Source organism: Mus musculus, chromosome 11 (assembly GCF_000001635.26).
Source record: "Mus musculus strain C57BL/6J chromosome 11, GRCm38.p6 C57BL/6J".
Classification (NCBI taxonomy): domain Eukaryota; kingdom Metazoa; phylum Chordata; class Mammalia; order Rodentia; family Muridae; genus Mus; species Mus musculus.
Window position 1 is genome coordinate 58598467 of NC_000077.6, and position 15026 is coordinate 58613492.

Here is a 15026-nt window from a genome sequence, read left to right on the forward strand (position 1 = left end):
GACTCAAACTTGCTGGTCACAATTTCAACTTCTCAGAACTCCTCCCCCCTGCTCCTAACACACAGACACTTTTCTTTCATGTTTGTCGTCTTTATGAGTAAATACGGATGTGTATTAATTAGGAGTCAATACGTCATCTGTCAGCTCAATCAAATGGGGATAATAGAACCAAGAGTGTATGTGAATATGTGCACTAGAATCTCCCCCCCCCACACACACACCATTTTGGTTTCGTGTGAGACACTGGCCCGCCCTTGAAGCTCAGGCTGACCTTGAAGACCAACTGCTGATGTGTGTGTGTCTCCACACTTGGAGTTGCCTCGGCTTTCTATTCAGTCATAAGACCTCAGATCATGACGAATACTGGGCTCCTGGTTCCTAATCGGTGGCACTTCGTTGAGTAACTCAAAATAAAGGCAAAGCTCAGCTCTATGAGAATTAAAACTAATGAAAACTGTTGCTGGCGTTAGCGCCGCTACGGTAGTGGGAGATACCCAGGACCCGGCTACCTGCCCTTCACGGGCTTCACCGGGAGACCCCTGTCACTTTCTGCCTTCTGCCTCCCCTGAGCAGCCATAGCACCCCCAGGAGACAGGCAGTGGGACAAAAACAAATAACAGTAATTTTATTAATTTACTTATATATATGTACATTAACAAGTGCACACTTTAGAAGGCCATATAAAGGCATTGTCAGGGTGCTACTTTTAGAGATGAAGTATACAGTTAATTCCAGGCTCAGGAACTCTTTGTGCAAAGATTTCTATTTGAAAATTCAGGAAGGCGGGCACCCATGCAGATGAGCATATCCTTTATAAGCTAAACATGTGCTGTTATCGTTCTGAAGTCGCCTTGTCCCCTGTCTACTGACTTAGTAATTGCTGTTGGTGCTTCCAGACGAGTGAGTAGTCCTTTTCACAGGCTGGGAGTGCATTAATGAGAGAGCTTATCCCACGGCAGTTAAATACAAGGCCTAAGGAACTCAGTGTCTCCAGTGAGACTACTGTGTGTCTGCAGTGGCGAACTGGCAGCATCTCCCTTCTGGATGGACTTTGGTTTTCTGGGAAGAGATCAAGGACTAAAATACCCAAGAGCCTTGCTTTGTGTGTATGAGAGTCTTTGTTATATTTCTATGTACAGTGACAGAAAAACAGAGACAGAAGGCAACAGTGGAGTGAGACAGAGGCACTTTCCAGAACTTGGAGACAGAGGCAGGTGGACTTGTGCAAGCTCAAGGATAGCCTAGTCTACATAAGGAGTTCTAGGACAACCAGGGCTATGTGGTAAGGTCCTGTCTCAAAAGAATATGCATGCGCACACACACGCGCACACACACACACACACACACACACACACACACACACACACATTTATGTTCATCCTTTTTTAAAAAAACTTTATAGATATATTCTTTATTTACATTTCAAATGCTATCCTGAAAGTTCCCTTTGCCCTCCCCAGCCCTGCTGCCCTACCTACCCACTCCCACTTCTTGGCCCTGGCGTTCCCCTGTACTGGGGCATATAAAGTTTGCAAGACCTAGGGGCCTCTCTTCCCAGTGATGGTTCACTAGGCCATCTTCTGCTACATATGCAGCTAGAGACACGAGCTCCGGGGGTACTGGTTAGTTCATATTGTTGTTCCATCTAAATTTCACAGTAAATATATCTATATCTACGTGTACAGCTATGGGTTACAGAATAAATATAGTGCAAAGAGGCTAAGAGTTAGTGAGATTTCAGAAGTTGGCAGAGTCTATGTTCATAAGATGATGGGTCGGACCAGGGCTGAGAGGGGGCTGCTGCTAGAGCTGCCGGAGTCAGATTTGAGGAGACTCTGCCCAGTTCAGCTTGAAGCCAAATTCCAAACCTGGTCATAGCAGGAAGCATGTCAGGAGCAGGGGACAGTGGCTCAGGTCCAGGTGGACAAACAGGTGGGCTGGCAGACAGGTCAAGCAGTCTCATCAATAGCAGGCACCCAACCAACAGGAAGATCCAGGGGCATTTGTGGAGTCCCCTGCTCCTGACACACAACAGGTATCAGATGATAGGTTGGTATGAGGCTGTGCACAGCTGGAAAGAGTGGAGTCTTCTAGGGCAATGCACAGCTGGAAAGACCACTGTTTTACACAATGTGAAGCAATTTAGAATAGGGCACAGCCTGAGCTCAGCACATGTGATTCTTTCGTGGAGTTCTTCAGGGGTCAACCTGTTTTGTTCCAATGGAGTCAAACATTTAGAGCACAGATTCAACAACTTTCCAGTTCTCTGTGCCTCTTAGTTTCCTAACCTCGAATAAAGAACAATTCAAAAATCCAATTCAAATTCTTTTTTTCTAAAAGGTTTATTTATTTTCATTTTATGGGCATGGGTATTTTACCTGCATGTAAGTCTGCATACCATGTGCATTTCTGGTGCCATGGAGAGAAGAAGAAGACATCAGATCTCCTGGACCTGGAGTTACAGATGGCTGTGAGCCACAACGTGGGTGCTGAGAATTGACCCCAGGTCCTCTGCAGAAGCAGCCAGTGCCCTTAACCACTGAGCCAACTCTCCAGCCCCTAAATCAATTCAAATTCTTATATTGACTGCTAATGCATTTGAGAAGGTTCTGGAGTTTGTACTTCATTCTATAAAAATTAACTCATTACCACATTTGTTTAGACCAAATAGTGTACCATGTCAAAAATAAGTTTTGGATTTAGCTAGAGACAAAAATGTGAAGACAAATTCTTAATCAGTTTGGCAAACAGGTTGGTAATGGAAAACAAGGACCAGAATAGAAACCGAGGAGAGACTTGACGAGAGGGCACAGAGTGAACTCGCTCTCCTGGGGATTAATTAGGAGAAAGTTTCCACTCAAGTAATGATTGCATGATCTTCCCAGAAATCTTAATGGAATTACACAAAAAAAGACCATAATATTTTTTAAAGACTTATTTTTATTATTTTTGAGAGAGAGAGAGAGAGAGAGAGAGAGAGAGAGAGAGAGAGAGAGAGAGAGAGAGAGAGCTCTGAGGGCAACTTGCAGGAGTCAGTTCTCTCTTTCCACCATGTGGGCCCTGGGAATCAAATTCAAGTAGTCAGACTTGAAGGAGAATGCTATTACCCACTGGGCCATCTTTTCAGTCTGGGGCACCATCCCCAATCTCAATGTTGCAGAAGGCTGTTTCTGAGCCTAAGTCAGACATGGGGACCTTGCCGTTGATCGTGTCTTGTTTTAACAGCCCAGATAGCCAGAGTGAGAGACAGTATTTAAGGAATGCTCCCACTCTGGGTAGTGCACTCATTTCATTACAGCCCTGAGGAGGCAGAGCCAGGCAGATTTCTGTGTCTTTGAACCTAGCTTAGTCTACACAGTAAGTTCTAGTCCAGCCAGGGATACACAGTGACAAAACAAACTGGCAGCTGTGTGGGTTTTTGTTCAACTGGTGAACAAAGGCAACCAGAGCTCACTCACTGTTCAGTGTGAGTTTTGATACAAACAAGAAGGAACATGGTTCATAAAACACCGCAAAGGGATGTTGATCCTGCTTGTTTCAATGTAACACTAGCACTTCTTGCATACAATTCCACACTGTGCTGGGCATGTCAGGAACAAATATGAGCTGAACCTGTTAGTTCATATAAAAGCAGCTATAGAGAGAGAGAGAAGGGAGGAAGAAAGAGAGGCTCTGCCTGACCCTAGGTGGGATCATTTTTACTCAAGGTGGGAACATTTTGTCATCCACAGGTACAAACTGGCCAGAAATACCTACAGGGGGAGGTGGAATGCTGTCTTTTATTGGGGGGTTGATGACTTGTGTGATCCACAGGGGAAGCTGGGAAATGTAGTCTTTTAGCAGGAAACTACCAGAACTCATGAGTTCCCCAAGTAAATTGTTTGAAGAAATTAGATACCAAAGACTTCTGAACAGATAGAACAAGTAGATTTGGATTAAACATCAGTTCTTTGAGAAAATGCTGACTTTAGGAATCTTGAACTTTCAGCAGAGTGTAGCGAAATAAGCCTTTAATCACAGCTTCAGGAGAAAGAGGCCGGCAGATTTCTGTGAGACTGGTTTGGTCTACAGAGAGTTTCAGAGCAGTCAAGTGTATGTAGAGATATCCTGCTGTTAATCCGGAAGATGGGAGGAGAAAGACCACCCAGCCAAATCATGACAGCCAAATTAACCAAAACAAGCAATCAGTTAAAGCAAGCCTTTTAATTCCTATACATGAGCTGCCTCCCTCTAATGCAGGATTCAAGAAGTCAGCATTGGATGTGAGGAACACAAGGTTTTTATAGCTCCAGGGTAAGGGACTTTTAAATGGAGAATTTGTAGGGCAAAATAGAGAAGGTTCCAGGAGCAGAAAGTAACAAGGTGGTCAAAACAAGGCAGCCATAACAACATTTTGAGACAAAGGTAGAGTTGCAAGATGGCCATTACAACTTCTTGAAACAAAGACGCGATTGGAAGGTAGGCATAACAACAGGTGGCCATAGTAACTCTTTGAGACAAAGGCAAGGTTGCATGTCCTGGAATAGGCAGTACAGAGCCATTTCCAGTTAAGGCAGGCTGATTCTTCGACTGTCTTAAGAAAAAAGAAAACAGAAAGAAAGGAATGTTGAACTTCAGTGACCTTAATGGTCAGAGAGAGAATCCCATGCGAAATCCTTTAAACAAAAGTGTATGGCGTTTACAATTAAAGAAATGTCCCTGTTTCTTGAAGGCATGCCAGCTACAGTCTCAATCCTACAGTGAAGAAGCAGCCTGCCTCCATTTAGGCTTAAAAGGCATTTTATAGTAAAGACAGACTAGGTTCACTCCTGTCTATGATTAAACCCCTGTTTCTTGAGGTTTGGGCTGTACCTCCCCCTCCAAAGCCCGTAACCTTAGCTACACATGGCCCTGTACTGTCTGTTCCAGGAAATGGCAACCCTATCTCTTCTTCAGGAGGTTGTGATAATGTTTACTTAATATATATCCTTGTCTTTCACTTTCATTGTGTTTCCTACCTTTAACAGACAATTTTCCTGCCCCTGTAAACATGCCTAGAGCTGCTAATCTATTATTTCTCCCTATTAAAAAGTGAATGAAAACAGAAAGAAAAAGGAAAGAACATGACTGCTCCTAGGCATGCAAGAACATAGCCAGAGAAAGAGACTTATGGGAGAGTCCAGAGTGGACATGACTCTGAGCTGGGCCATGTGAGGAGAGGAGGAGGGGAGGGAAGCCACCAACCAAGAGGGGTGGCCTGGGCCTAGAGACTGGCCAAGAGACCAGAAGGGTAAAGGGTAGACAAAATATCAGGTAACCATAATTATATCTGGATTATATAGGGAAGGGCAGCCTAGCCCCTGGGCTAGAGAAGGTTAGGGCAGCCAGTGGGGTGTGCTAGCCAGAAGGACCTTGTAACAAATGGAGACTGAGGGAGTTGGGAAACCTAGGGCCAGGCTCATTTTGAGAAGTTAAATCGGTGCCTAGGCCATTTGTTAGGTTTGAGATCTAACAAAAGGGACCTTAAAAAATCTCACCTTAGGGTAAGACACACACAGATAGCTGGCTAGTCCCGGGTGCACCCCTAAAATAAAGCTTACTTCAATTAGACAATCTTGGGCTTCGTTTTCTCCTCACAATTTTTAGGTTTAACCTTAATGTTTGATCACTCACAAAATATACTTTTTTATATTTCTTCTTTCATCTTAAAAATATTTAATGATTTATATTTTCTTAATTTTAGAAGTTAGATTTGACAGGTGTGTTAGTTAGGGTTTCCATTGCTGTGAAGAGACACCATGACCAAAGCAACTCTTAGAAAGTCAGCATTTAATTGGGCTTGGATTATAGGTTCTGAGGCTCAGTCCATTATCATCAACACAATGAGCTGGCAGTCAGGTTTTCTCTGACTCCTGAATGGCAGAGGGAGGACAACGTTTCAGCCCTTTAGTTACTGTGTGTAGCATCATAGTGGATGAACCACTCGAAGCTCTTGGTCACTTAGGGTAAGCCTCCTTTGGGGACTCATAGGCAAACTGTATTCCTAGGGTCCTGCCATTTCTCTCTAGTGATGGGACAGAGAGTGTGGCCTGAGTAGCCCAAACCTCAAACCTCAAACTCTCTTTTTGGTGTTTGATCCTATTCTTTTCATAATATCTGAGTTATTTGCTTTCCCACCAACAGTTTGCATGAGTCCCCTTTTTGAGCATTCTTGGTGATACCTGTCGGCTGTGTTTACTCCTCACCCACAATCACACTTAGAGACCTGGGCTGGACTCTCACAGGTATTTGTCCATACTTTCTGTTCACACTGTTGATCTTGTTGTTGATCTTGTTTAATCTGTGTTCCTGTACTTTGTCCCCCCTGTCTGCTTGATGTGAAAAGTTGTTCAGGTCTTTTGTCTGGCCCAAAGGGAGACTGTCACCTTTGCACTGACATGCTTGAGCTCTTTATACGTCAGGAGCCCTGACCCTGTCACAAGTCTACACTTTGCAAGGATTTCCCTCTCACTGCCTAGAGTGTGCCGTAGTCTGTTGGTTCACTGCTTCCTCTACTGGGCAGGACATCTGACCTTCAAACAAAAACCTCCCCTTGTCTGCTTCTGCTTTTTGTTGTTACCTCTGCTTTTTCCAGTCAAAGTAAAAAACAAACAAGAACAGTAAAACTCAGTTCCTGGAGCAGACAGACCCAGGCTACTCTCAACCATGGCCGGGGACACTTCTCTTTACAGTGGAAGGAAGCCAGCCTTCCCACCCTGTGGGAGTTCTCACAGCACCCCAATGCCACCCCACTTTCCTTCACGTCTTCTCCTAAGGTTCATAGTCACAGTCCGTGGCTGTACATTTCACTGTTCTCTTATCTGCCCAGATAACTAACCTGTCTCTCTTTGTACTATTGATACTGGACCATGAATTCCAAGGTGATTAATGAGTCCAAGATAAAGAGAATTCCTGGCAAAGAAGGTGCAAGATCCAAGAGGTCATATTTATAGCAGAGTCTGGGGCAAGATTACCTCATTTGCTCTTCCCTCAGATGACACTGGCCTAGAGCCTGCACAACAGGTCAGAGTCACTTTAGGACAGGCTATGTCACTTTAGGAAGAAAATGCAGGCTGCTGTCACTCATCCCTAGAGAACAGAGGATGGGCCCAGGTGGACGGAAGTCACTTGTCTCTGCCAATTTCCTGCTCCTGGGGCAAGGCCTCAGCAAAAGCTCCATGGGAAGAACTATTCAGATATGTGGTAGCCTGGGGTCTCTCTGGGGAAGCTGGTAGAACCTGTTGGTGGGACACCCTTCTGATGTCAAAAAACAATGCTCAAAATACTTGGGGTGATGTCAGGGGTTCCTGTTCCTTGCTGTGTATCTCATACACATCTGTCTTTACATTGGTCCCATAAGACCTCTGGAGAGCATTCCACTCTCTTTTCATTCTTAGGACAGAAACAATATCCCACTGCACGTGCCATAAAATCCCCTCTTGGGGGCAGAGTGACCATCTTCCACATGGGATCAGTTCTTGGAGGAACACACTGCCTGTTCCTCAGGCTACTGGTAAACTCGTCTCCTCTCACACAATTTGGGTTGCCCAGAGCTGCTCAGTGAGGACCTCATACAGCCCTGCCATGTTCACTTGTATGTTTCTCCACCTTCTGAAGGATCCATCTCAGTCACTACATAAAGGATGTGGGCGAAAGAGAGAAAGCAGACGGATGAAACCCAGCCCAGTCAGAGTATACAGCAAAGACAGTAGACCACCCTGCCTGACCTGGTAACCAGATGCTGCGGATCATTAGGACACGGAAAATAAGCCCAACATAAAGGTGGGGCTTCTGGCAAGGGCAGGTGCAGGCAGGTGAAGGCTGATGATGTCAGGCTAACTCAGGAGTAAACATGCTCACCCAACACCCGCCATCCAAACTCAGCAAACACTGCTGAGCTGTGTCGTGCTCACAGATAAGGACTCTATGATACGTGGTCTCCTCAAGTGCTTCCTTCTCAGTCACATTTGGTATTGGCACTTACACAGCTGGTCAACTTCTTAGGAGAAGAACCCCTGAGTCTCACCTAATCTCCTCTACTCCTGGCTATCGGCCATACAGTGTGACAGTGAGGAGCTATGCAGGGTTCTGTTGCTCTCAGAAGCTCATGCCGCCATGGGACCTGCAGGTACACGGCACCAAACATTGTGCCATTTTATGCCAGTTTCCATGGCTGCCACTGAGTAGAATGAAGGCCCTAGCGTAGAGCCTCCCCACTCCTGTGTGTCACTGTGGCCCCTCCCTCTTGTGCTTCGCTCCCAGGCTTTTGCTCTCTAGCGTCTTCATCACAGGTCCCTTCTGCTCCTTTGGAGAGGAAAAGACTGAGAAGCGTTAGAGGCAGCAAAGAGCATCACCAGGTCCTAAGAGCACAGAGGCATTCATGTGAGAAGGCCAAGGGGAGGGCCAGAGGTGGCCTCTTTGGGTCAGTTTGACTTGGCCCTTTCCGGAATGATCTAGGGTGCTTCTCATGTATAGAGACTTATTCTTAGAAGCTCCATGTCTGCCTCCTGACTGTGACATTGGGTCCTAGAATGATGCTGAGCCAGCTGGAAGGCTAGCACCAGGGCATGGTTTTAAGCGTTAAGAAAACACTTGACTCTTCAGTATCACGATCCAATGAAGGCAGTCGGAACCTTAGTAGGGACATAAAGGCAAGAACTGAAGCAGAAGAACATTGCTTCCTGCCGTTCCCTCTGTGGCTTGCTCAGCCTGCTTTCTTACATCACCCATGACTACTTGCCAGGGCTGGCACTGCCCTCAGTAATCTGAGGCGTTCCTCCTCATCAATCATTATTCAGAAAAATAACCCCACAGTCCTGTCTACAGGTCACTCTGATAGAGACAATTCCTCATTGAAAGGCCCTTTCTCCACATATGTCTAGGTTTGGGTCGAGTTGAAAACAACAAAAAACAAAACAAAACAAAACAAAACAAAACAAAACAAAAACAACCAGCATGTTTTGGTCAACCAAAGTTTTAATACAAATTATGGAAAAGTAATGGTGTGTGATTTGAGAGTTGTAAGCTGAAATAAACCCTTTCCTCACCGAGTTGTTAGAAACACCAACATAGAATAATACTTAGATTAATGCTCAAAAGTTCTTTCCAGCACCAGATCCATATATGTGCGTACACACACAAATGTTTTCTTCTAGTAGTTTTACAAATTTCTTTCCAATATGAATACATTCACTTCCTTCCCCTTCCTTTTTTTAAAATTAGGTATTTATTTCATTTACATTTACAATGCTATCCCAAAAGTCCCCCACACGTTCCCCCACCCTCCCACTCCCATTTCTTGGCCCTGGCGTTCCCCTGTACTGAGGCATATAAAGTTTACATGACCAATGGGCCTCTCTTTCCACTGATGGCTGACTAGGCCATCTTCTGATACATATGCAGCTAGAGACACTAGCTCCGGGGGGTACTGGTTAGTTCATATTGTTGTTCCACCTATAGGGTTGCAGATCCCTTTAGCTCCTTGGTTACTTTCTCTAGCACCTCCAATGGGGGCCCTGTGATCCATCCAATAGCTGACTGTGAGCATCCACTTCTGTGTTTGCTGGGCCCCAGCTTGCCTCTTTATTCTTGCTTTCAGATTTAATTTTACTTGCTTACTGCTTTGATTGGTTTAATTATTCTGGCTAGAACTTCTAGTGGGACATGCAGAAATAGTCATCTCTGTATATTTCCTGATACTACAAAAAAATGGCCTTAAGTTTTTACATAAAGAATAGAGAAGTAATCACCAGTCTTTATTTGTTCCATGTTTTGGAAATAAGCATCCAAGTATACCAATGGGCTTATGTACACAGGATTGTGGGATTGCCGGTGCCTGGGTGATCAAAGCAAGATTTTCTGGAGAAGCAGAATAACTGGGAGTGATGCAGCGGATTTGAGGGCAGGGCTTCCATTGGTCGAAATGCACGAGGTTTTAATTTGTATGTTATTGAAGACAGTCATATACAGTGCACAGGCATTTTCTGTTGCACAGCCTTTTCCATACATTACTATATTAGAAGATGGGTCTGTTGAAAGAAAGAGCCAGCAGTTAGTTTTCCCCACTCTTCCTCACCCATGTTCTCTGGGGAAAGAAATGTGCCCAGAATGATCTTAATTATGTAACCTCTGTCTCTGCGTGATAAACATACAAACAGCTGGATGCATAGGCTGGGCCTCTGCTTAAGGCATGCTTACCAACACCAGGGTTCAGAACTCTTTCATTACAAGGAATGAACTTAATATACACAAGAAGGACACTAGCTGAAAGACTGCAAATGTTTGGCTAAATTTTAAATTGTGTCTGTGCTCCATCCTAACTTCACTGTGGAAGATGGAGGGAAATGTTGTCGATGCTCTGGCGCTCAAGGCCTTCTTTCAAGACCTCTGAGCTCCATGAAGAACCAACACTATGGATACGCATGTCTCCATTTCCCATGGAAACTGAACTAGAAGGCTGCCCTGCTATGGATGGCTTCAACCACCCTCTGTATCCTATGTGACATCCCATTGTCCCTGTTCATCTCAACTCTTCTCCACAAAGACCCTTTCCCTATGCACCCTAGACCATCCTTCAAGATGATTCCAGATATAAGGCCTGACTTGTCTTCAACTCATCAAGTTCTCAGTTCCATAATTCCACGAAGTATTTCATGCCGTGATCAGAAAAGAGTTGCATTGCCTCCCTCCCGTTATATAGTGCCCAGAGAAGATCCCACAGTTGCTTTTCTGGCTCCTACCTGAGTGATATATGCACCCTACACAACAATACATTGTTCTGATCATTCAGAGAAAAAAATCATAAAACTTTTACTAAATTCACAGCGGTCTATGAAAAGCTCAAGTGCTCACCTATGTGACATCCAGAAATGAAGTCACCTGCTGTGTTGTCAATGAGCTAAGGCCCCATTGCAGGATATCACAGCAAGGCAGGTGCAAGCATTTGTATTTCTTTCCCTTACTACCCCCTACATCCAACACACACACACACACACACACACACACACACACACCTCTTCAACTGTCAGCAAATGACTCCCTCTAGATCTTGGAGAGCTTATCTCTCCAAGATCTATAGCTTGCTTGACCCTACCTTGCCCTTTTCTCTGTGAGGAAACTAATTTCTAAGAGGACCCCTCCCCCACTCACCAACTACTGGCCGAGCGGTTTTCTGTAGGCCCCATTCATGTTGTGTCAGGATTCACTGTATAAGGATTGTATTGAGAGTAGAGATGAGGGGAGAGATTTGACTCTTGAGAGGGGCCTGTCACATTAGGTGATGCGGAAGGATGGGGTGGACACGCAAGACATGAGAGAATTAGGAACTAATTGCATTCTTAGTTTTGATTCTGCCCTGGATTTTGTTTTTGTTGTTTGCTTGCTTGTTGTGTCTCTCTGTGTGTGTGCATATACTTATATGGAGGACAAGCACATAAAACTATAGTTGACAATGAAAGTGTAAACTTCAATCCCATTCTCCACTTCTTCAGATTGGAGACGGATGATCTTTGGGTCTGAATATTCTCACGCTATGAGGTTTTAAATTTGTAAGTTCTTTGAAGTTTTAATTTAAAAAAAATACAAAAAACAGGAGCAGAAATGATGTCACTTCTGAGATTAGACTATTAAAGCCTATAGCTCCTCCTATCAGTCTGCCTCTCTCTATCTGATCACTAGTACCGAGGGAAGTCAGCTGATTGACCATGGGGCCACTTCATGAAAAGGAGCTGACAATACCAAACCATGAAGGAAGTGGAAAGCAGATCCCACATCTGAAGGACCTCAAGCCCTGCTGACAAGTCACACAGCCCCAGGAGACACCCTGAGCATCTGAAGGACCCCAGGCCCTGATGACAAGTCAAGTCACACAGCCCCAGGAGGCACCCTGAGCATCTGAAGGACCCCAGACCCTGATGACAAATCACACTGCCCCAGGAGACATCCTGAGCATATGAAGGACCTCAGCTCCTGCTGACAGCTCACACAGTCCTAGGAGACACCCTGAGCCACAACCAGTGCCAGTGACATGCTCAGATTCTAGACCTGCAGAAACTGGGATTCATATTTGCTACTTTTTAGCTGCTAAGCTTTGGATACACAGACCATCCACATTTTAAAGTAACAAGCAATAATAATAATAATAATAATAATAATAATAATAATAATAATAATAATAATAATAATACACTCATACCTCTGCTGGTAACCTCAATACACCTTTTCTCTGCCCCTGTGCACTTTAGGGGAGTTGTCGTGGAGCACGTATTGGTTTTATTATTGTAGCAGGCAGGACATTCAACACCATTGACTTCTGAAGATAATGGAGGCACTGAATGGAGAGAAAAACGTTTTCATCTTGGGAAATAGAAAGAAGAAACAGCTGAGAATATGTCTATCTACTGCTCATCTAATACAGGGTTTTTCCACGATTCTACCAAAAAGCGTTGCAGTGAGGATGAGCTGGGAGGAGGCTCAGGAGAAGGCACTGGGGTGTGAGTGCCAGGTAGGACCTCATGGGAATTCAGAGTTGTCCTCACTTTCATCAGTTACTCTACTCTTTGCCTTGGAGGGAAAGTCCTAGATAATGGGAGAGGAGAGGATCTGTTTTCTAAAAGTATGCTGTTCAAAGAGTGAGAGATGACCAAGTTGTGGTCCACACAGACCTGTGCTCCCAGCTACTCCAACTTTGGTGGCTGAGGCAGGAGGATTACTTCATCCCAGTAATATAATGCAAGCCTGGATGCATAGCAAGACTCCATTTCAACAATACAAAATCCAAGATGAGTAATGAAGTAGATGAGGAAAGTCTCTTCACAGGAGGAGCAGAGAGAGCAGAGCAGAAAGAGCAGAGCAGAGAGAGCAGAGAGAGAGAGCAGATCAGAGCAGAGAGAGCAGAGCAGAGAGAGCGATCAGAGCAGAGAGAGCAGAGCAGAGAGAGCAGAGTAGAGCAGGGCAGAGAGAGCAGAGAGCAGAGCAGAGAGCAGAGCAGAGAGAAGCAGAGAGAAGCAGAGAGCAGAGCAGAGCAGAGATCAGAGAGCAGAGAGCAGACAGCAGACAGCAGACAGCAGAGAGCAGAGAGCAGAGAGCAGAGAGCAGAGAGCAGAGAGCAGAGAGCAGAGAGCAGAGAGCAGAGAGCAGAGAGCAGAGCAGAGCAGAGAGAGCAGAGCAGAGAGAGGAGAGAGCAGAGCAGAGCACTTAAACCTATAGATTCACTGAACCTACTTAGAGAGTAGACCCCGGACCAATTTCTGCTGCCTCGCTGTTTCTCAGTCTGCAAACGCAAGTGTGTGCACACATATCTCAAGAGCAGGGCTTATATCCAACCCAGGCCCTTACAAATAAAGGTGTCAAGCAAAATGGGAAGGATAGGCATCACTGCTGCTGCCCATAAGCACAGAGATAGACCCATGGAAGATAGAGGAACCCTGAGCAGGTGGTGGGGCACAGACCCTAGCTGTGTTTATGTGTTGGGACACAGACAGGGGGTATACTCACGAGTGAGATTTTCTTTGTTGCACTGCTCACCGGTGCAGCACTGGGTCTTGTATCTAAATTTCTGTCGATTCCCCAGTGTTGCTGAGAACTCCAAGGCACATAGGTTTTGATATGAAGCACACCCTTTTTGCTCAAGTACTAGGTTTGTATCTGGAGCTGCAGGAAATTGAACCACCAAGAAAATTTTCCTCCTAAGCTAGTGGTAAATAATCTGTTCCTTCATCCCCTCTATCTTGAGTGTTGTACTTTCTCAAGAGTCTCTCTGCACTAGTCTCTCGAGAACAAACCAACAGAGCATGGACCACTTGCTACAAAGGGAGTGACTAGTGGTAAGGTACTCACTTAGCAAGCATGATGCCCTGAGTTTGATCCCTGACACACTAAAAGAGTGCAGTCACTCCCAAATGGTCCTGATCATGTAGAGTCTAGGGCCTACAGCAAGCACATGCTCCATCTCCACCCAGCTCCTAGTCTCATCCTGGAAAGGAGGCAAGGATGAATTGGAGGATGCTCAAGGTAGCGAGGGTTGGCTTACATGGTGTTTCCAGTTTCTGTATTTGGCTGAAGCAGCTATAAGAGGTTAGACAGGTACTTGTACCCCCAAGACAATTTCCATTTTCACACGTAGCTTGTATACACGTGTAACTCTCTGTAAGGAGGAAATGTACATCATTTAAAGGGGAATCCCAAAGCCTTGTAGTGGATTTTGCTTCGGAGTCAAGAAGCCATGGGAGGATAAACAGACTACTGGAGTCTCATGGGGTTGGCTACCTCCCCCAGGTACTTGACTGCTTACCTCCCCTTTGCGTTGCTTTGTTTACTCTTACCTACAGAGCAGACAGCTAAGATGCTAAGGACAAAAACTGTGAGGAGGCTTTTCAGGATGGAGGACCAGCCCATGGTGAAGCTTGTGAACACTGCAGGAGATGCAAGTAAGAACAATGGGATCAGAGCAATGGGGCTCAGACCTGTAATCCAGCAATCCACATACTAGACTGTGTTCTTTGTCCATGTATTCAATCAATCAATCAATCATCAATCAATCACCCCTTCACTCATCCTTTCTGAAAGCCCAAATTTGCCAAACACTGGTTTTTCTAGATGTGGCCATTTGGAAGGATGCAAAACTGGAAAAGACTCCATATCCTTTATCCAGGCATGGGGGATGGGGATGGATCCCAGGAAAGGACTTTCAATTAGGAGGAATTCTTTCATGGGACTGGAAGGCACTAGATCCCCTTCCACAGTTGACATGGCCGAGTCAAGAAACAACTCCTCTGGAGAACAGGTGGAGGCTCTGTGTGTACTACAAATTTCTGGGCCATGGTGCTCAAGAGCAATCAGACCCTTAGCTAATGACATGGCTTCACCACTTTCTAAGTCACCTTCCCCCTAATGGATGGCCTCCACCACCAGGTCCACACTAGAAATACTCACCAAGAAGGCTCTTCTGAAAGGACGGCCTTGAGCTGGAGAGGAAGCAATCTCACCTAGAGAAAGGATGAAAGGAGGAC

The 15026-nt window shown here is 45.2% G+C and overlaps 1 protein-coding gene across 1 annotated transcript; it reads right to left on the reverse strand.

Moving 5' to 3' along the window:
* Window positions 1–9737: 9737 nt before the first annotated feature.
* 2210407C18Rik (RIKEN cDNA 2210407C18 gene) lies at window positions 9738–15026 on the reverse strand. Its single transcript, NM_144544.2, has 6 exons — window positions 14950–15026; window positions 14340–14429; window positions 14048–14161; window positions 13513–13668; window positions 12212–12346; window positions 9738–10046 (listed from the first exon to the last, which is right to left on the reverse strand). The coding sequence occupies exons 2-6, from the start codon at window positions 14410–14412 to the stop codon at window positions 9862–9864; spliced, it is 663 nt and encodes a 220-aa protein (NP_653127.2). The 5' UTR covers window positions 14413–14429; window positions 14950–15026; the 3' UTR covers window positions 9738–9861.

Excerpts from the sequence above, each read along its gene's own strand:
- 2210407C18Rik (NM_144544.2), bottom strand. The coding sequence starts at position 14,412 with ATGGGCTGGTCCTCCATCCTGAAAAGCCTCCTCACAGTTTTTGTCCTT. Across the intron at positions 12,347-13,512 it reads CAACAAAGAAAATCTCACTC|TGCCTCCATTATCTTCAGAA; the intron begins GTGAGTATACCC and ends CTCTCCATTCAG. Across the intron at positions 10,047-12,211 it reads TATTGAGGTTACCAGCAGAG|ACCCATCTTCTAATATAGTA; the intron begins GTATGAGTGTAT and ends TTCTTTCAACAG.